General features: G+C 45.3%; 1 protein-coding gene across 1 annotated transcript; it reads right to left on the bottom strand.

Moving 5' to 3' along the window:
* Positions 1-765: 765 nt before the first annotated feature.
* On the bottom strand, positions 766-18,656 carry EFHC1 (EF-hand domain containing 1). The gene is made up of 11 exons (XM_065681847.1): positions 18,564-18,656; positions 13,554-13,775; positions 11,737-12,024; positions 9,797-9,946; positions 7,958-8,150; positions 7,423-7,643; positions 6,481-6,621; positions 5,056-5,269; positions 4,289-4,436; positions 3,237-3,453; positions 766-1,375 (listed from the first exon to the last, which is right to left on the bottom strand). Exons 1-11 carry the CDS (start codon positions 18,624-18,626, stop codon positions 1,304-1,306), a joined length of 1,929 nt encoding a protein of 642 aa, XP_065537919.1. The 5' UTR covers positions 18,627-18,656; the 3' UTR covers positions 766-1,303.
* Positions 18,657-19,992: the final 1,336 nt, after the last annotated feature.

The following is a 19,992-nucleotide window of genomic DNA, read 5'->3' as shown; positions in this document are numbered from 1 at the left end:
GACTTTCTTTTCTACAGTCCTAATTTCATCTGTAAGTTCTTGGCCACTGGAAAAGCTGATTTGGGTGGCCTTTAGAAATTAGCCTTTGTCAGCTGCTGTTTAGAAGGCACTTCATGCAACACCAAGCTGTGCTTTGAAATCTGAGGTGGACCAGAGAGAGCTGTAGTGATTCTCAGCTGGAGTGAGCAGCAGCACAGAACAGGCCCAGAAGGGAAGAGTGGTGACCTTTCTGAACAAGGGGTGACAGGAGGGAGTTGTCATATGAAGGCTCTCAGCTGCCTGAGGGGAAGTGGGAATTCACCTTAAAAAAAGCTGATTTAAATAAGCAATTTGTTTCAGAGCTTTGTTTTCTGCTGTGTGCATGATGGGTGCCTTTCACATGTGCTCAGTGGCAGTACTTGGCAGGTGTCATTTGGGGTGAGAAGGTCGCTGACACATTTACTTTCATGGAAAGATGAGCAATGTAACTCCAAGTGGCGCACAAGTGTTATAACTCTATTGCTGTGCCTGCTGCTTGTTTTCCCTTTCATTGGACCTGTCTGGTATGATGACAGGTTGCATACAATGGGTTTAGGTAGTATCTCAATGCTAAAATCATTCTCCCAACCTTCTGTTAAAAAATGCAAAGCTGCCATCAGCAGATTTGTGTACAGACCCCTGCTATCTCCACAGCTGTGTGAGAGCTAAACTCTCCACTTCAAACAAAACCAGAATCACACTTTGTGGGTTTTTTCTCCACCACACCCTCTAAATTTTAATCCTTAACTATTCCAGCTATTGAGGTACTTCTATTTAAAGCAGATATATTAACACATTCAGACCAGCAAGTGCGAGTTTATCATGGGCCATGGCAGGGCTCTTATATTTTCTTGCAACGTAAATATCAATTTAAACTGGCAGTCTTCACTGCTTGAAGGTGAAAGGCTCCTTTTGACTCTGTAAGAAAGAGAAATCTGGAGTGGTTATCACTCCAGGCTTTAGAGAGCTCTAGCAAGCCTTGCTGTACTGCATTACAAAGTTCAACTGGAGTACCTGGCTTTGGTTCTTCAAAGTTTTTTTCTCCTGTGAGTTTCATTTCAATGTCCAGTAGTTGTGAGGTTGAGTTTGGAGGTGACCAAAAGGGCAGGGAGAGATTAAGAAGGAAAAAAATTTAACAAAGTGAGAGTAAAATTAGCTGCCTCTAGTGAGGATGGAAGCAGGAGAGTGAGTGAAGGGGAAGACTAGAACATCCTTTTTGAAGTACAATGTCTTAAGTCAGTAAGAATTTTATTGCTGGTCTTGTTCTTCAGCTTCTCGGCAGAGATCACAAAGGGAAGGCTCTAAGGAAGTTACGATAGTTTATCTGGTTTTCTCCACAAGAACACTGGTCAATCAGCTGGGGGAAAAAGAAAACAAACAACATAACACCACCATAAAGAGTTGGAAGAAGCTGCAAATCTGGGGTTTTTTTTTTTAGGGGAAAGTGCCCAGAGGTACTAGTTGTGCAACAGAGCATATCTTATTTTCCTCCATGGAAGGGCCTTGATAGTCCTGAATCACAGGTAACCTTGAATGTTTATAAATGACACTAATCTATGCAAGGAGAAGAGTTGATGTGTTTGAGTTTAATCCTGATTGCTTTCTGAGTATCACCAGTGACAGTAGATCCACAAAAAAGTAAAAGGTGGCCACAAACTGATATACGCCATTGTGAATCTTTCAGAAACCCCATAGAAATCCCTACCAAAAGTGGGATGGGGGCAGCATATCTGAACAGTTACCATTCACTGGTGTCACTTTGGTGTGTGCACATGGCATAAAGTGGAGACACAGATAATTGAGCTCAGCAACAGACCTACTAATGAGCCAGTTCTGGTATCCATGCCTGACCCTGCATTGTGTTACAGCACTATAGTCTTTGTGTGCTTAAGGGGAAGAAAGAGGGCTTTTGTTTCTTTAATTGCATAACTAATCTCCTTCTGACACTCAGGGAGATGGAAAAGGTCTAATATCACAGTTTCTCAAAAGGATTCTTCTTCCCCTTGTCGCCTGGAGACAGATTTACTAGGGTTGCTCTTGTGTGACTGACAGCTGTGCTCCTCTCCAATCCAGACAGTAAGCTATCTGCTGTATGTTTAATTTACACCACCACCATGCTCCTGAGGGCTCTGGGCACATTACTAAGATTTCAAGAGAGAAGAGGGATGCTTTCCGTGTATAGGTCCTAGAAGGGGATCCAAACAATTGTCACAGGTCCTCCATCCACATGCATGTCACTTCATTTCCCATTCTCAAGAGTGAAAGCAGAAAGGACTGTCACTACATTGTAATTCCTCAAGGCAGGGTGGTCTCTGATGAGCTCTAGCACAGCAAAGCCGTGGGTGCTCATCAGAGGCCTCCATTCAGTGCACATTCAGAGACATAAGTGCCTGTGCACCTTTCTAACCACAGCTGTGATGCTTGTGCTTGGCTGGTTTAGAAAATTATTATTATTTTGGTTTTTAGCAAGGGAAATTCTCTGGTTTCTAGATTTCTTTAAATTCTGAGTCTGCCTTTATTGGCCACTAATTTACTGCATATCCCATTAAGCTTAGAAAGCATCCTTGCCAGTTATATTCCTGGAAGAATCCTACATCCCTGCTATATGAATTTTTCACTTCAGTTTCCCTCACATTTTCTGCTATGCAGACTGTGATCTCCATGTGTGTATTGATCATAGTGCCCAGCAAGTCTATGTTTTAGTTGTGTTAACTGAGTGGCTAAGATTTAAATTGTAGTTCTCAATCTTCAGTTGCTATTGCATCTAGAATGTATCTAATCTTTCCTAAGGCTCATTACCTAAGCACCTCAGTGTCACCCCTACTCAGTCCCAGCTGTGCTTAAGTCCCAGGTAGCTCTGCTGCAGCCTTTGCTGGGTCTCTGTCATGATATACAACCTCTTCTGCTCATCTCTGAGACCTGAGCCAAAAGGCATCACACAACAAACACCAGGTTTCTCATTTGGGGGGCAACCTGGATATCATTTCTTCTCTTTACTTAGAGGACAGCAATTACTATCTCCTTCTTTAAGACCCGCGCTGAGCCAACAGCTCAGAGGCCTTTCTGAATTGGTACTCTCTTGCCCTATTCTTGAAGCTGCTCCCCTTCGTAGGGTAGAGCAGCTGGTGCTCACCTGGCTAGGGCTATTTTGAGGAAGAGCACTTTTGGAAGAACTATAAAAGGGGAATTAAATATGCACAGCACCCCTTCCTTCTGACCTTGTTAAGGAGAGTGGTGTTGGTCGGCACACCCAAGCTGTCACAAAGGGATAAAAATTTTGCTTTGTCCAGTACACCAGAGCCGTCCTTGTCACACTGAAGAAACGCCTCCCAGATGTTCTTGTTGTTCAAGTGCTTATGGGGCTTCAGCTCTTCCTGAACATGCACAATTAATTCATCCGGTTCCTGCTTGCTGGTCCCAACCTTGGGGATGTCACTGTAGAAGCAAGGAAGAACAGGACATGCGAAAGCTACTTCTGGCAACCCTACTGTGACACTTTTGTGTGCTGACTGCCCATCACAGCTGGACAGGCTGTATTTCCGAATGCACAGCAGGCTTCTGGGATGCTTGTTTCTCAATAAAAGCTCACCTCAGCCTGGACTTGGAGATGAAGCTCAGTCTTGATCTTGGAGCATTAAGTAAACAATTTTCCCTTTGCAGGACATTTTCCCCATGCACCTCTTGTCTGCAAGTGCTCTGGGAGCACAAGCATTTTCTTGTGGTGCTTCATACAGTCCCAGGAACCACATGCAACTCTAGTTTCAGCCAGAGTCCCTGAACTACCATGATCCTAACTGACCCCAAAGTTTGTTGTGAGGTGAAAGGGTTGTTACCACGTCACCCCAAATGGGTCCAGTCAGCTAAAAAAGAGGCTCTCCTGGGGTGATAAGCACAGCAAGAGCAAATGAAAACGACTTCACCAACTCTCTACTGATCTTACAAGCATCTAGTGAGTCATGCAGATACTGTCAGCAGCATCTGTTACAGTTAACTACTGCCTTTTGGAAAAAGACAACTGTGTCCATTTAGCTAAATCTCTGCTGCTGAGCCAGAGCTGTCCCACAGGGTTTTTGTGTCAGCAACAGCCACAACATTATATCATACACACTTGACCCTCCCTGTATGTGTCCAGACACAGGCTCTTGGAGCTGAATAATCAGCTAAGCAACCATTAGACAGTAGGCTGCAGCCCGTACGGGCTGCTGGAAATGCCCTTAGCTGTCAGCCCTAAGTCTTACTTAGCTCCACAACACCATCCTTTGAAGCTTACCTGTTGTCAGGCTCCTTTACCACCTGCTTTGGGTGAAAATGATCCCTCAGGGATTTCAGTGTTGCCTCAGGGAAACTCGCTGCATTGCTCTCCATATAATTAAGCACATATTCATCAGCGTCAGTGATAACAAACCTGTGGCCAAACACTGGGGAAGGGGAATTAAAAAAAGCAGTGTTACTTGCCTTTCAGCATGGATAAGTAATTCCATCATCCAGGAGAGAGCACGGATTCTCTCTTGTGGCTGGGCTCAGGGTTAAGTGAGCACTGCTATTTGTTTCAGTCCTTGAAGTGCGAATAGTTTCACTGACTCAAAGAGAGTTCTGCTGCAAGAAGAGCAGCTGCTGAGAGCAAAGGCCCTGCGCCTGGGCCTACAATGACTCCCCCATTAACACCGGTGTGTTTCTAAATGTTTCAGTATTACATTTATTTTCCTTACAGGATAGAATTATGGCCTTTGCTGCTGGTGGTCATCTGGCACAGCTTTAACCGTGTGAATCCTGGCAGGTCCCAAATCATGAATGGAATACATATCACAGAGAATAAAGCACTTTTCCTAATTATGTCAAAGGTCCAAGCATTGGCAGTAACAAAGTTACGCTGATGTACACCAGCTGGTGACCTGGAAACTCAAATGTGGTAAGACCCAGAAGGAACAGATCTTCCAAGTGAAGGAAGGTATATGCACTATCCATGCAATCAGTGACATATCAGAGCAGGCACTGAAAAACAATGCTCAGAGAATATCAAACCAGGCTGGATCTTACCTTCAATTGTAGAACCAATTGTGAGATCAGACGGCCCATAGTATGTGGCATTTTCTGTTGTTGAGCCTGGTTTAGCAACTCTGGTCTTTCTTAAGTATTTGCCTCCAATGATGCCAGAGTTACGGACTGGAGGTTCATAGATGCTGATCATGTCATTGGAGAGGAAATAAGAGAGGATGAAACGACGCCTTCTGTCCTCGGGGTTTGGTGATTCCTAGAGGAAAGATAGTGGCTTTGAAAAGAACTTTGGAACCAGGTTTTTATTTCCTGGGGTGCTTATGAGTACCTGGTAACCCACTCATAAGCACCCAGAGTTCACTGCTTTTTTACATACCTGAATAAACAAAGTGCTTGCTGTATGCCAAAAGCTACAGATATGCTGACAGAGTGTAACAAAGCCCTAGGAAGCATTAAATACCTGAATTTCAAAGGTTACTTGCTCTAGTCAGGCTCTCAGAGGCAGAACTGGGCTGCAGTGACCAAGCACATTCAGTGTTTCCACAAACTGAGTAATCCAAGAGAAAGGAATATCCTATATGGAATGATTCATCTCAGAGAGACTGGCTGTAAAATTCAGTATTAAAGTTATATTTTTCATTGTAATAAGTGCCTGAAAGAGGTTGATGCTGCTTTCAACTCTTAGTCACAGGAAGACACTCCCCTGACACACCAGTAGGTTTACTTGCTTAGTTTAAAATTAAGTGGATCTGAACTCATCAGCTGTGACCTTTAGGATCTCCTGCACAATAGGGAAAAGAAATCAGCCCTTATTCACCATGAGTGTTTGGAGAGGACAGTCACCAGGCAGCACAGGAAATGCCATTGCTGCTGCTGGATGTGCCAGAGGCTCCTTGCATAAACCCACTGTAAAGTTGGCACAAATGCCAGGGCCTGAATGCCATTGTTGTGGGTGGAAAGCACCATCCCCGTGGACTCTCTGGCTTCTGTGCTGGCACTTGGCTGCTCTGTTAGCACAGCCCTTTGCTGGCTACTGCACCCAGGACTAGCCTGGAGAAGGGCAGGTGCTGGGAGCTAGCACTGGAGAGAAAGCAAGCTCATGCTTGTGGCAGCGGTTGAAGGCAGGCAGGGGCACAGTGCCCAGTTGCAATGCTGTTTCAGTTAGGGCCATCTGTCACGTGCTGATGTCAGCGGGAGTTTTTCCATAAATGGCTGTGGTTTTGTAGCGTGTCTGGTTTGTATTTTCTGGCCTGTTTTTTTCTACCTTTATGTGATACTAATTGTCATAGCAAGTACACAATAACCCAACAGCATCCCCGCAGGGGCACTTGTGTTGGCTTGGGGAACTCTCTTTTCCCACCAGCACAGAGGAGAATTTCCAAACAGCCTTGTCTGAGCAGGCTGTTCCTCCCATCCTTCTGACTCTACAACATAAGCTGGCACTATACCATCAAGGAAAGCACTTACCAGGGCCACCTGGTATCGCAGCACCTTGTTGTCATTCTCTAGCATCTTAATTACATCTTTCCGGGGAGGTTTTGGAAACAGAGAAAAACAGTTCTGAAGAGTGTCTTCAAGGATGCCGAAACCATTATAGGGAGGAATTACCTGCATCCAGAGGACATATCAAGCATAAACAGTTGAAATTAATAACAAGACAATGTTTGCAAGAGAACCTACCGAAAAGCATCTGTTCGGAAAGAAATCTGTCACCAGATAGCAATTGATGTGACATCCTGACTAGCAGAGATTCTACAAGCCTGGCCATGTGTTGGACCCCTTATTTATAGAAAATATCCAAGAGAATTAAGAAAACCTGAAATTCAGAAAGCCAGGTAATTTGTTTGAATAAAGAGACTATGGCTGTACTAGTAACTAAACCTTCCTGTGCACAGGAACTCAGTCATCTGTATGGTCACACTATTAACCTAATCCCCCTCATGTTTGTGATTTGTAGGCCAGCTAGCATTCAAAACCATTCCTAGGCACAGTCTGGAAGGTAACAAGGACTCTAACCAACCCCAGTAGGCAGTCTAGACTTGGCAACTCCATTTTGGAGGGTGAGGGAGAGTTCAGTAGTATGATGCAGCCAGACTGTGCCACTTGGCTTCCCAGACAAAACCAAACCCTGACACTGTTTAATGTTCTAGTATACAGACATAACTGGAGTTCTTTTATCACTATTAGCAAGTGCTTTGTCCTTTACAGTACTAGAAATCAATGGTTTCAGAGGACTTTCATTTTTATGTTAGTGATGACCATTCTTGCCTTGTCTTTTTAAAGTTGCTCTTGCCTTTAAGCTGTACTTGTTTACTACAGGTTCTTATTAAGCTGAACTTATGCTTTACCATAGAAGCTTATACCAACTCCTTCCTTCTCTTCCTTCCTTTGAGAAACTGCTTGCAGTACCTGTTGAACTTCCTCAGGTGGTTTCTTCTTTATTTCCACTGGCTGGAAGTCAGTGAAGCCAAATTTGTCACGATAAAAATTTCGTGTGAACTCATCGCAATCATAGATGAAGAAATTGCGTCCAAGGAGGGTGGTAGATTTGCCAACAGCAAAATCTTTAGCTGTGTACCACTCAAGTACCTCCTGATCAGAGATCTCCATCACACAGGTTGGGAAAGTCTCTAAGAACAAGAGAGCAATAGGAAAAATAAGGTAAGCAGGCAGATATTAACATTTCCTAGTGAAAAGGAATACAAAAGCAAACTGCATAAATAGCTCCAGGGAGCTGTTGGTACTGCTGTCCTGCCAGTGCTTCCCAGAAGATAAAGAATTTAGCGATCACTTTAAGAACTTTTGTTTGGCCAAAACTGATGACACTTGGAACATTTTCAGCAAAAAATCTCCAGATTCAGTGTACCTCTGACACAGCCACCACACATGTCTACCCAGCAAGGCACTTTAGCGCAGAGAGGTGTGCTAGTCAACCTAAACTTACTTTGCTTATCCACAAAGGTTTTGGGTAAACGCTGGCGTCTTATCAGTACTGGGAATGGATCTCTACCATCATTTTGCTTGTGGACTTCCCGAACCTCCACTGTGTCATCTGCCAAGTAGTAATGGATGATGTAAGGCCGATTCTCACCAAAGATGCTGTTAGTGTCATCCCACATGGCATAGAAGCGAAGGACCTGGGGTGGAGGAAAAAGAGGCAGAGAAGACAAACAAGGACTAGAATTACTAATGCTTTGTCCAAATGAAGTGGTTCAAATTAGATATTAGGAAAAAATACTTTACTATGAGGGTGGTAAGGAGCTGGCACAGGTTGCCCACAGAAGCTGTGGATGCCTCATCTTTGGAAGTGTTCAAGGCCAGGTTGGATGGGGCTTGGAGCAACCTGGTCTAGTGGAAGGTGTCCCTGCCATGGTATGGGTGTCAGAACTAGGTGATCTTTACGGTCCATTCCACCCAAACCATTCTATGATTCTACGAAATGGGTTAGGTGATTGGAGGCATCTCACCAAGCTTTATCAGGTCCAGAAGAACCAAGCCCTTACTATGGAGGCTGGGATGATTTGGCTGCTGAGGCAGCAGTAGGAAGGGTAGCAGGGGCCTGGAGAGTTGGACAGGCCTGGCTTACCTTGACAACAGTAAGAGAGAAAGAGTTTTAGCTAAGAGATTTAGTTCAGGAAGCATACAGAAAATTGGGGAGAGGGGTGGGAGGCGAAAGTGGTTAAAAAGCAGCAGAAAATAATTGCCCAGGAATGAATGGGGAAGTAGTCTTATGGGAAGTGACTTTTATAATGAAACTTTATGCAGTAAGACAGAATTTTCTTTTGACTCTTAAACCTCTTATAGGTTTCATGGCCAATTCTTTACTGCTGTTACTCCAAAGAAGGCAGAGAGGAATATATTCAGCAGTTTTGAGGAGGCTGCATTCAATGCAGGCCTCATATTATTTCTGGTTAGGGGAAATATCATCTGCTAATGCCAGAGAAATCAAACTCCTCATACTGCAGTGCTCAAGAGTTCCCCAAGGCACAGCTCCTAAGCAGGCAGCCCAATAGCAGACAGAGTTGGCCCAGCACAGACCTGAGTCACTAAAGCTAAACTGGCAGTAAAATGGCAGGCATGGCTCAGCTTGCATCCACACAGCAAAGCTGTCTGCTCCCCTCAAAACAAGGTGACAGTATCCAAAATGGCACCTGGATATGATCCTTGCCTGTGTTAACTCCTAGCTGATGGCCAGCAACTGTTTTGGCTGATAGCTGGCTACGGACAACATGCAGGACTCTGGTCACGCCTTGCCCCTGTTTTATTCTCTAGTATAGAAGTAGCCTATAGGGTTTCTTACATTGTTGGTAGATGAAAAGATGAAGATCCAGAGGAGCATGGAGGACTGTTAGTCAATTGTGTGCACAGGGCATTCAGTCAGATCAAATGGCATTTGTATCTGAAATTTTCCACTCTGGCACCTGGCATTAATGTTTTGGAGGAAGAGAGAAGTGGATGCAGCATGGTCATTGGTCATAGAAATGCATCTGGCTGCTAACTTCCTGAGACAGGTAGCTTATCTCATCCCAACAGAAAGCAAGAGAAAAATGGAGGATTTAGAGCATGAGCTCTGCAATCCAAAGAGAAGCTGTTTTCAAGGCACAAAGCTCAGCAAAAACATAAAAGATTTTGTTTCTCACTAAAGCCAAAAGAGGAGCAAATCTGGAATCTGTTCAGAGGAGTGAAATTTTTTTAGAATGAGTAAGATTGCAGACATTCACAGACTCGGGTTTCAATAACACAGGCAGTCTGTAATGTGGGTAATCACTATCAGCTCTCTCACCTGCTTGTCGTAAGTCAGAAACTGTTTGAGCTGGTCAAAATCTGATGGTGTGACGTACTTGCGCACAGGCATCTGACGCAGTTCTGTGTAAGGATCAAAAGCCATTTTCTCTGGTGGGTTCACTTCAATTCCTTGGCTCTCCAGGAACTCCTAGGAAGGTCAACTGAGGCATTAATGGTGCCGAGAGTTCTGAAGGTAAGAAGTAACTACAAATTACGGATGGATTGAGATGAGTGTTGTCAGAATACTTCAAGTTCATTCCTCACAGACCACCAGCCTGCAGGAGTATTAGTTCTCCTGCAATAGCAAATACAATAAAACATGACCAAGATGTTTCTGTTTAACCTGCTTCTTAGCTTTGCTTGTCTTTTAATTAATCAGGGCAGTCCTGTCCTCAACATCCTAACTCAGATTTTACTTGAGCACAGTTTTCCTTGATTTTAGGGCTTTAAATGGAGGATAACTGTCAGTTGGTAAATGAAAAAGATTAAATTAGTGCGTAACTGCCGATGTAGTCAGTCAGAATTTGCAAGAGACCTAGGGCTCCCCAGTGTGTGGACAGTGGAATCTAGTGTTACTACACTAGACCCACCAAGGCCTTTCAGGCCATAAAGGATATTTGCCAGAGTGGCAGCATCATTCCATCTTTCAGGAGGAGTACTTTTCCCACAGAGAGAGGGCAATCTGCTTGTTTATCAAAGGGACCCTTTGCTTACATTGGATGCGTCAATAAACTCTAGGGTATTCCTTGTGTACTCACATCAGTCACCCAAAGCAACCTCTGAAGTCAATGGACTTCTTTCCTTTCTGGCCTTGGGAAATGGCCCAGGGAAACATTCAGCCCAGGAAGCCCTATGTAAACATTTCCAACAGGCACGTGAGATCACCCTGAAGAGTCACAAGGCAGATTCACACTTTCAGACTATTTTCTGGTCTGAAGGATGCCAATTTGTGATAAATGGACTAGTGGTCTTGAGATACAGACCAACATAGCTGATTTCATGTTTTCCATCAACCAACCAACATTAACACAAGGACCAGCTCACCATCTGCTGTGAATTGACTTTAACAGGCATCCAGTTCCAGCAGAGGTGGCCCCACATGTTCTTAACGGCCACATATATACCAATATATTATGACTGGGAACATTCCTGGGTACTGAGGCCAACTGGCAAGGAATAACCTGAATATACACTTCTCTGAGCTTCCATGGCTGCGTGTAATTCACCTGTTAGGAATGGTCCCTGGAGCATTCTAACTCCTGGAGCATTCTAACTCTTGGACTGCTTCTGGGAATTGCTTAGAAGAATAAAATAATAGAATAGCGGTTGACCAGGACTGAGATTATACTGGGGACAATCTAACAGGGTACCAGTATACTGCATTTGTTACTACTTGCTATTATCTCATTTACTGGTACAGAAATAGCCAGAAATAGAAAAGCAGGCAATGAGTATGCTCTCTTAGAAAGGTCAGTTCACACCACAATTCTCAACCCACAGATCATAACCTCTTTTCTGGCTTACTGTAGATGGGTGCAGAGTTAATTACTGCATTCCCTTCCCCTGTTTTTAACAGAGGAGATGTAAGAGAAAAGATGATCAGTAGTTTCTCACGTATGCACAATGTTTCATCTGGAATCTAAGCAGTTAAACACACTGAGATGAACTTAGAATTTGTGTTGTAAAGAGAAGTTTTGAGAGCAAAAGATGGACTCCCAGCAGTCCTAAGGCAAAAGTACTGAGCAATTAACTCAGCAAATATCATACCTTGAACTCCCCATTGATCTGAAGAGAGAAGTCTTCATGAAAAGCAAAATGAAAGATTGTGAGCAACCATATTATGAAAGCTACAGACGCAGACTACTGGACTCTAACAGGTCCGTCCACCTGTAACTCCTGTGATTCTTTTTGTCAGTGTTCTCTGCACAAACAACACACCTGTGTGAATCGGTCACAGTCGACTATGCGGTACGTCCTGCCATACATGGTGATGTTCATTCCCCGATTCAGATCTTTCCAATGGTAATGTTCCCCACGGTCATTCTTGGGCACCCGGTGGCGTCTAATATGTTTGCCTTGAGGAATACCAGAGTTCTGCACAACAGGTTCTATGACGCACATGCTGTCATCTTCCAAATAGTAATAGATACACACTTGGCGGATACGGTAATGCTCTTCTGCAGAGAGAGGAACATCTTCCTGGAAATAGGCATCGAACTTCAAAATCTGCCAAAGGGACAACATAAAAAAAAAAGGGAGAGAGAAAGAAAAATCTTTAACACCACAATTAGGTTATTAAGACCAAAAATTTATTTGTAATTTGCTTTGGAGGTGTGAAGTTACTCGATTGTAAACTATAAAATCATCCAACCCAACTGTAGCCTAATTTGTGACTGATGGAAGAGGCATTGCGAGGGCTTTTATCAAGACCTGCTGTTTACAAGGTATAAAAAATACATCATTTTCTCTCCTCCTCCTTGATCACCCTGCTGTTTCACGCACTGCCAGGTGTGTGGTTACTGCCAGTAATGTAGTTTACTGGCATGCATGACTTTACTATTGTCAGCTTTGCAGACCCTGATTTAAGGAAGCTATCAGGAGATTTTAGTAAAGAGTTCAACAGCTTCTGTGGATTTTTGAAAGCTGCATGGGTTGACTGAAGTAACATCTATTCAGCACTGACAGCAAAAGCTACTATGTGCTGGAGAAACAAGGAGATAAATAAGCCAGTCAGTCATGGTTCCTGTGCATGGCAGAAGTATGAGGAATATTTCCCCCAAGAACATCTAATGTGCCTAAGAGAACGTAGGTGGGCAATCAGGTCTTGCTTACCCAGAGGCCTGGGTAATAAAGTGATGATAAAGCCAGCAAGTTCCTACAAGCCAGCAAAAGTACTTCAAAAGGGACCATGACTCCCCTGAGCAGCATGGGGCCCCTGCTGCTACTGTGGCTTGAATGAAGGGGCATAGAAGTATCTGGCAGATTAAACAGCAACATCTACATTACTCTGAAGGAACAGCCTCAGTAATTAACAGAGCACATCTGTTCCCCAGATTGTCTCACAGATGGGCTCAGGGTTGGCTGCGGACTGCCTTTCCAGGCCTGCCTGCATGCGCGCAAGTCTGCTAAGCCTTGCATGCTCTGCAGTGACTGCTCTCTGTGGCTGAGGGTGCACTCGCCAGCTTGCAGTCTATGCAACTGGTGCATTTAAAATCCAAGGGTCAGCTCAGGACTGTTCTGAGCAGACACATTGCCACCTCCTAATCTGATATCATCACCAAAGTGTAATGCAGGAAGTACTAACAGAGCAGGACAGGCTGCAACACGCTGTGGTGACACACACAAGCATAAATAGATAGACCACAGCTAAACAGTCTAACAGGGTCCCCATTGCAGACTGTCTTTTACAGTTTAAACTCAATTATAATCCCAATCCAGTTTTGGAAACACAGAAGGCCAGGCTGTAGTTTACAGGGCAGTGGTTATAAACTGAAGCTTTTCAGAGTTACTCAAACTTCTTTTCCAGCGCCTGCTGGAAGTGCTCTAGTGTAGCTTGTGGGGAATGTCTTACATGGTTTACGTATTATAATCCTCCTCCCGAGCAAAGAAAGCCTCTTTCAGTCTGGGGTTCAGCTGTCTCTGACTAAGGGCTATGGCATCTGAAAACTGCTGCACACTGTCCCATGAACCCTGGAGCTGACTGTTTATGTCTCTGAACTTGGCCAGCGATATTCCTGGAATAAGCTTCTTTATACCTTTTTGTCAAAAGCCACGTGTGCTGGAATGAAGCCTGAAGGTGGAGCCCGCTTGACTTGTCCATAGGTCAGCGTGGGTCTCTTGCTGGCTAGTTCGTCTAATTCAGCTTGAGAAAGCTGATTCACATACAGCCGCTCCCCACCAGACCCCACTGTTGGCAGCCGAGAAAAGGCATATCCATTTTTGTAGCCCAGTGTCTGGGACCGATGAAAACATGTTTTCTGTGGAAGGAAATCCAGCTGTTAAAATACTGCATGCACTTTGTTGAGACAGCTACTGAAAGCACTTAAAAACCAGTAAAAAAGTGTAATATCCAGAATTTCCCCTTCCTCTTTTCCCCACCCCCCAATTTTATTATAACCAACTTTAGAAGTCATTTACAATTAGACTTTAGATCAAGAAGGCTGAAAAAAACAATAAGTGGCTGGAGGAACAAAGCATCAGGTGAACTCAAATCCTAGCACTGCCACACACTCCCCAAGAACTTAAATCACTCAATTGTCCTATTGCCATCATTCTCAGTGCCTAGAATGGGGTGACAGCACTTTATCTGCCCTGGTATTTACCTCACAAACTCTTTGTTCCCTACTCTGTGTTACAGAAGTAGAGCACCATGGGACCTCACTGTGTTATTGCCTTATGGTGCTCCCTTGACTATTACACATTGTGCATTCTGTGTGTTTTCTACTGCTATTAATTTTTTTAACCCTCTCTTGGGGATGATACTCACACAATTTTCTTCACTGGGCTAAATCAAGGTGTGTCACGCTCACAGAACTGCAGTTATGAAATGCACCGAAGCACATGAGCTGTTTCGCCACCCCTTTCCACAGTCCACACAAGGATCATACATTAAATAATCACAACCATAGTGCAAGATCTTATAGCAGATCAATGCGAAGCCTGATTAAGATGAGGAGAATTCTATGTGGGCACTGTATAATGCTGGCTATAGGATTCACCTGTTATTTTCTGGGTTGTTGGTTTAATCTGGGTTTTGAGCTTCTTTCACCTATCTTTGCTAACTGCCTCATGCCAGCTATTGAGCCATTCTTCAGGCTAAATAATTATCCAGATAGAACAGGAAAGTCTCTGCTTTGATTAAGGACACACAAGAAGAAAATGTCAGAGCTGTGAATAGGACCTGGTCTCTGTCAGCCCAGTTCTGTTCTTCACTACTGAAAATTAGGATCATACTTGGGTGACCCCAAGCGACTTGTCTTGCTGTGCAGTCCACCACACCTGGCATCTCACCTGCAATCCGGAAAGCATTTGAAATCATGCATGCTTAGCTGGTCCCGCTGGGCTTTCAACACTTAATGCTCCAGAGAAAGCAGCAGTAACTGCAAGTCCTTCATAAAAAAAAATCTCTGAATTTACCTTGACTTTTGCCAAGTAAAACAGAGCTGTACGCATTTCTAGCACTGAAGGAATAAGCTTCAGTTCCTTTTCCAGACACAGACTGGAACTCAAATTCAGGCATTTGAACCACTTCTTTTCCACCCCCGCTCTCACACCCCCATGGTTAAGCCTCTAATCTTATTTATACCTCCAAGGCCCCACTTGAATTTCACATAATTGACTGCTTTCTCTTTAAACTGGTACTACAGATCTTGCAATGCTGTGGAGAGAGCAGTTAGGAAAACAGATTCAGGTGAAATCAGCTGAAGACCTGTTAGCAGAATGTCTTATAAACATTAGCCCAGAACTGCCATTTCCTTCTGTTAAATAAATATGAAAGGAAAGCTGTGGGGGAAAAAAATCAAGGAAAACCAGGAACTTAGTCTTTAAACTGGGCAGTGTCAGTGTTTGTCAGAAGTGCACAGGCTTTTAAGGGCCCACAGTTGCTTAAAGAAAACACCTCATAAATTCATAAGACTCTGGAGTCAATAAACTCTCCGAAGAAAGCATGGATGCCAGATAACATCTCACAGTATCAGGTGACTAATGCAAAATTAAAAGGGAAAACCCAGAATGTAAACTCCTAATCTCAGTTGCTGCCAGTCCATATCTGAAGAAATTCCACTGAATTAAGTTGTCCTTTTTGCCAAGTCTATAATACTTAATACAAACACCTTTCCCCCTCCCAGTGTCTCTGTTTCTCTGTCACATGAGCACTAAGCAATAACAATATTATCTTATTTGAACACAGAGGTTTTCTTCAGCACTTCTCAGCATTCACTTGGAAAACACGCATTGTGGTGCCCATTTTATAGACTGGGAAACTGAGGGAAAGTGAGCTAGTAGCACACACTGGGGCTCATCCTGAGGAACACTGCAAAGACATTTCTGGAGTTCAGATCTCTTTAAAGCATTACCAATAGTTCAATACTTCAAGTTACTCTAAAATAACAATCTGCTCTGCCAAGTCCCATGGGTGTTTCTTACATACACAGAGTGCTACTGAAGTCAATAGAAGCATTCACATGACTAAAGTGAGCAAGATTTTACTGATAGAAGAAATATTATTTTGCTAGGGGCAGAAATTTGCATTGCATATTTCCAAGATGTTATAAATTATATTGAGGAAATAATATTATTGAGCTGAGAATAATTCTGAGATAACCTTTACTACTGCTTTGATTAAGAGTATTCGTTATGAGCAAATGACTCCACTTACTGGTGAGGAACTCAGCCATCACTAACTTAGGAAGGAGTTTGTTGCTGGAAGCCACCACTAAGACTGGTACAGTGACAATTTATGCTTAAGTAGCCCTAATCCATGCATAAACAGAATAAAGAGAGGGTCCTATTTAGGCAAACAGAGAAAACTGGCTTCCCACAAAAGCATCCAGAATGATCTAAACTGGGATTACCAAAGCCCATCATGACACAGTCCTTGTCAAGAGCACATCATGTCAAGAGCATATCTGTCTTCAGTAAACTCTCTTGTTTTCACCTGAATCTGTTTTCCTAACTGCTCTCTCCACAGCATTGCAAGATCTGTAGTCTATAGTAACAATAGAATCACAGAATGGTTTGGTTTGGAAGGGACCTTAAGATCATCCAGTTCCAACCCCCTGTCATTGGCAGGGACACCTTCCACTAGACCAGGTTGCTCCAAGACCCATCCAACCTGGCCTTGAGCACTGCCAGGGATAGTGCAGACACAGCTTCTCTGGGCAACCTGTGCCAGCGCATCATCACCCTCACAGGGGAGAACATTTTCTAAATGTTCTCAGGGGAGAACATCTAATCTAAAGATACCCTCTGTCAGTTTAAAGCCATTACCCTAATATCAGCTTTGGTCTAAGAAACACAGAACAACATCTTGCAAAGGGAGATGTCAACTGAAACAGAGCTGGAAAGAAATCAGGGAGTATTGGCTCTCATCTGTGGTACTGCTTCCTCAAGAGGGTACTGGAAGAATTTGGGGCTATTAAATCAGTGTGTGGGGCACTGGAAATGAGGAAAAAGAGAGCTGGCTTCACCATTTAGGTATCAATTCAAGTGCAGGGGAGGGGATGAGGATGAGACTACTTCTTCCAAGGAATCTGGGAGCAGCTGGGAGGGTCTCACTTCCTTAGGATGCTGCTGGAGGCTGTGGTGTACCGGTTCTGTGGTGGAATACCAGTTCTCAGAAGACTATCAGGATCTCAGGTTCCAGACCATTAGTTCTTCATGGGCTATCAAAGATTCAGTTCTCCAGGCAATACCAGAAGAGCATTTGTGGAAGTATCAGATATATGGAGGAGTGGTATCAGAAGGGTATTAATTGCCCAGCAAGTTGGTGACTTCAGGATGTATCTGTTCTTCTGAAGATGGTGGGTGGGTCTGGGACATAACTGTATCGGGATGGTTTGGGGGGATTAATTCCTACTGGAGAACTGCTTGAGGTTTGCACAGTGTTGCTTCTCCTGGGTGTATCAAGAAAGGTGTATATCAAGAGGGGCTCTCAGATGAGTTTATGGATCCTGGTTTGGGGTGGTATCAGAATGAGTAGCAGATTCAGAACATATCCCCTTGGGAAAATTGAGATGGTTCACCGAAATGGCAGCTTTCCTAGGGAAATCAGATTTCAAGACTGTAAAGTGAGTTGGGGGCTATGCGTTCCCTTGGGGTATGACAAGAACTGGCAGGGGAATGATTGGATGGATTTGGGGGTGCTGGATTCCCAAGGGGTGGGTTCGCAGCTAGTAGTTCTGCAGTTATAGAGAAAACATTTCAAATGAGTCTCAAATGAGGGTCTCAAACAAAGTTGGTGGAATCAACCTCTCCAAAGCTATCAGGATATTTTCAGGGGTTATCGCATGGGTGCAAGATGCCATAGATTCTTAGGGACAAGATTAAGAGTGCCAAGTCTCCTGAACAGTGGTGTCAGGGATGCCTGGTCCCTGAGACTTAAAGAGAGTAGCAAGTCTGCTGTGCCTGAGGTCAGGGCATTCCAGGTGGGTTCAGAGAGTTCGGGTCCTCCAGAAGAGAGTTCATCAGACAATTGTTGGCTTTGGGAAAAAACAGGTCCCCAGAGAGAGAGATCAATACGTGTTAGGTCTGCTGGGGAAGCTTCAAATGAGTGTATATGGCAGCAGGTCCCTTGGAGGTCACTTCAAAGGGTACGAGGTACCCTGAAGGGTGTGTGGTGAGTTTGAGGGGTACCAAGTTCGCAGGACATGGGGCACCAAGTCTCCTCAGGGATATTAGATGTATTCAGGAAGTACCAGACCTCTTGGGGAAATTAGAGGGTGGTCTGAGGGAATAGGAGACTCCCTCATGATAGGTTCAGGGGGTAACATGAGGACTATTGGGTGAGTTTAGGGGTACCAGGTCTGCTGGGGAGTTAAAGTCTGAGGGATTATGAGCCTGCCAGTGCGTGTCTTCAGGGGGTACCAGTACCCCGGGGACAGCCGGACAGGGCGCAGGTCACTGACGAGCCCCTGAAGCAGGCTGGGGGTGGGTATGGAGGTCCCGTTCCCAGAGGGGCACCTGCTGTGCCAGGCCGGACGGGGCTGGGGGTTGTCCCGGGGCACTAGGGCTCCCGGCAGGCAGGGTGCACCGTGCGCCGCGCTCACCATAGGGTCCCTGAAAGAGCAGCCGGGCAGGAAGGGCAGACCCGGACCCGGCTGCGAGCTCATGGCGGCACCGGCGCTCCTTCCCCGGCTCCGGCGACGCTGTCTCCACGGCAACCGCGGCCCGGCCGAGTGCGCATGCGCGAGGAGGGAGGCGCGCATGGGCACAATGAACAGCCCGCCTCCCGCGCCTGCGCCCTGAGAGACAGGGAGGCGTTGCCGTGGCAACGGGAGGGCGCGGAGTGGCTCGGGGCCGCAAGGCCGGGCAGGGCCCGTTCGTCCCCGCAGCTGGAAGCGGCAGTGCCGGGAGGAGTGGGAAGCGTTCACCCTGCTCTCTTACGGACCAGCGTGCCGCCACGGCTCCGCTCCCAGCCAGGCGGGGCCTTCCAGCAGCTCGCAGCGTCACCGCGGTGTTGTTTCTGCCAGGCCCTCGTCCCCGCTGGTGCATGGCCGTGCTGTTAAAATCACCTCCCAGACGGGTGGAGGCATTCAGTTTGGGAGTTGTCTCTACCCTGTGCAGAGGGAAGGGAGCAGCTGTGGAGGGCCAGATCCGTACTGGAGTGCTCAAAGCAGTGCAACAGGAGAAGAGATTGTGCTGGGTTATTGTGTGTGTAATATGTACGTTAGCTGACAAACAGTGGCTTTTATAATATGTAGCACTGATGCAGTTCCTCTTTCAAACACAATTTTTATCTCTTTCTGAAGGAAGCAGCAAGAAGAAGCAGCGGCGAGGTGGGAGGGGGAAATCAAGAGGAAGTTGGTTGTGCAAAAATCACTCCCACATACAAGAGATAAAGAGAGCTAAGTCAATCACCACAGAGGAATTAATGTTTGGTATGTGTCTCCCTTGGTCTCTCTATCAGCAGCACACCAGACAGGCCGGGCTACAATTCAAGGGCAGCAGGATCTGAGTTTTGTAAGCAGAAGCCAAGCAAAGAGAAGTGCAGCCAGACCGTCTGTCCAAGCATGGTGTGGGAGAGAGAAGAAAGCCAGCCGGTGGGAGATAAAGAGTGAGTCTGACGGGCTTACAAAGGAAAATAATAGACTGAAGGCCAAGCAGGGCTGAAAGATCTAAAAGACAGCAGGCTGCTGATGTGGCTGCTGACTCAGACGCAGGTGCTGGGACGGAAGCATGCTCTGATTTCTCTTGCTGTGATAGCCAAACACCGTTCAGCAGGTTTCCTGAACTTTACCAAGGACCAGGGCCTTTCTCAGAGGAGGAAACTTGCACCCATGGGCGACAGGTCATCCTCTGGGAGAGTGATGGCAACTTCTTAACAAGGCTGTGTGGGAGAGCACCCCTGTGCACAGCTTGCAGTGCGGCAGGAGTGCTGCTCTCCCACTCTTTGCATGAATGGGGAAATAAGACCGGGGGATTTATCCAGGGTCACGAAGTAGGATCTTAGGCTCTAAGTGTGAGCAGGGACAGGAT

Source organism: Lathamus discolor, chromosome 5, assembly GCF_037157495.1.
Source record: "Lathamus discolor isolate bLatDis1 chromosome 5, bLatDis1.hap1, whole genome shotgun sequence".
In the NCBI taxonomy this organism is placed as follows: domain Eukaryota; kingdom Metazoa; phylum Chordata; class Aves; order Psittaciformes; family Psittacidae; genus Lathamus; species Lathamus discolor.
Note: the sequence above shows the minus strand (reverse complement) of the source record. Positions and strands in the feature narration are given on the sequence as shown.

Coding starts and splice junctions, on each gene's coding strand:
- EFHC1 (XM_065681847.1), bottom strand. CDS start 18,626: ATGAGCTCGCAGCCGGGTCCGGGTCTGCCCTTCCTGCCCGGCTGCTCT. Junction 13,776..18,563: donor GCTCTTTCAGGGACCCTATG/GTGAGCGCGGCG, acceptor TTCCTTCCACAG/AAAACATGTTTTCATCGGTC. Junction 7,644..7,957: donor AACCTTTGTGGATAAGCAAA/GTAAGTTTAGGT, acceptor TCTTGTTCTTAG/AGACTTTCCCAACCTGTGTG.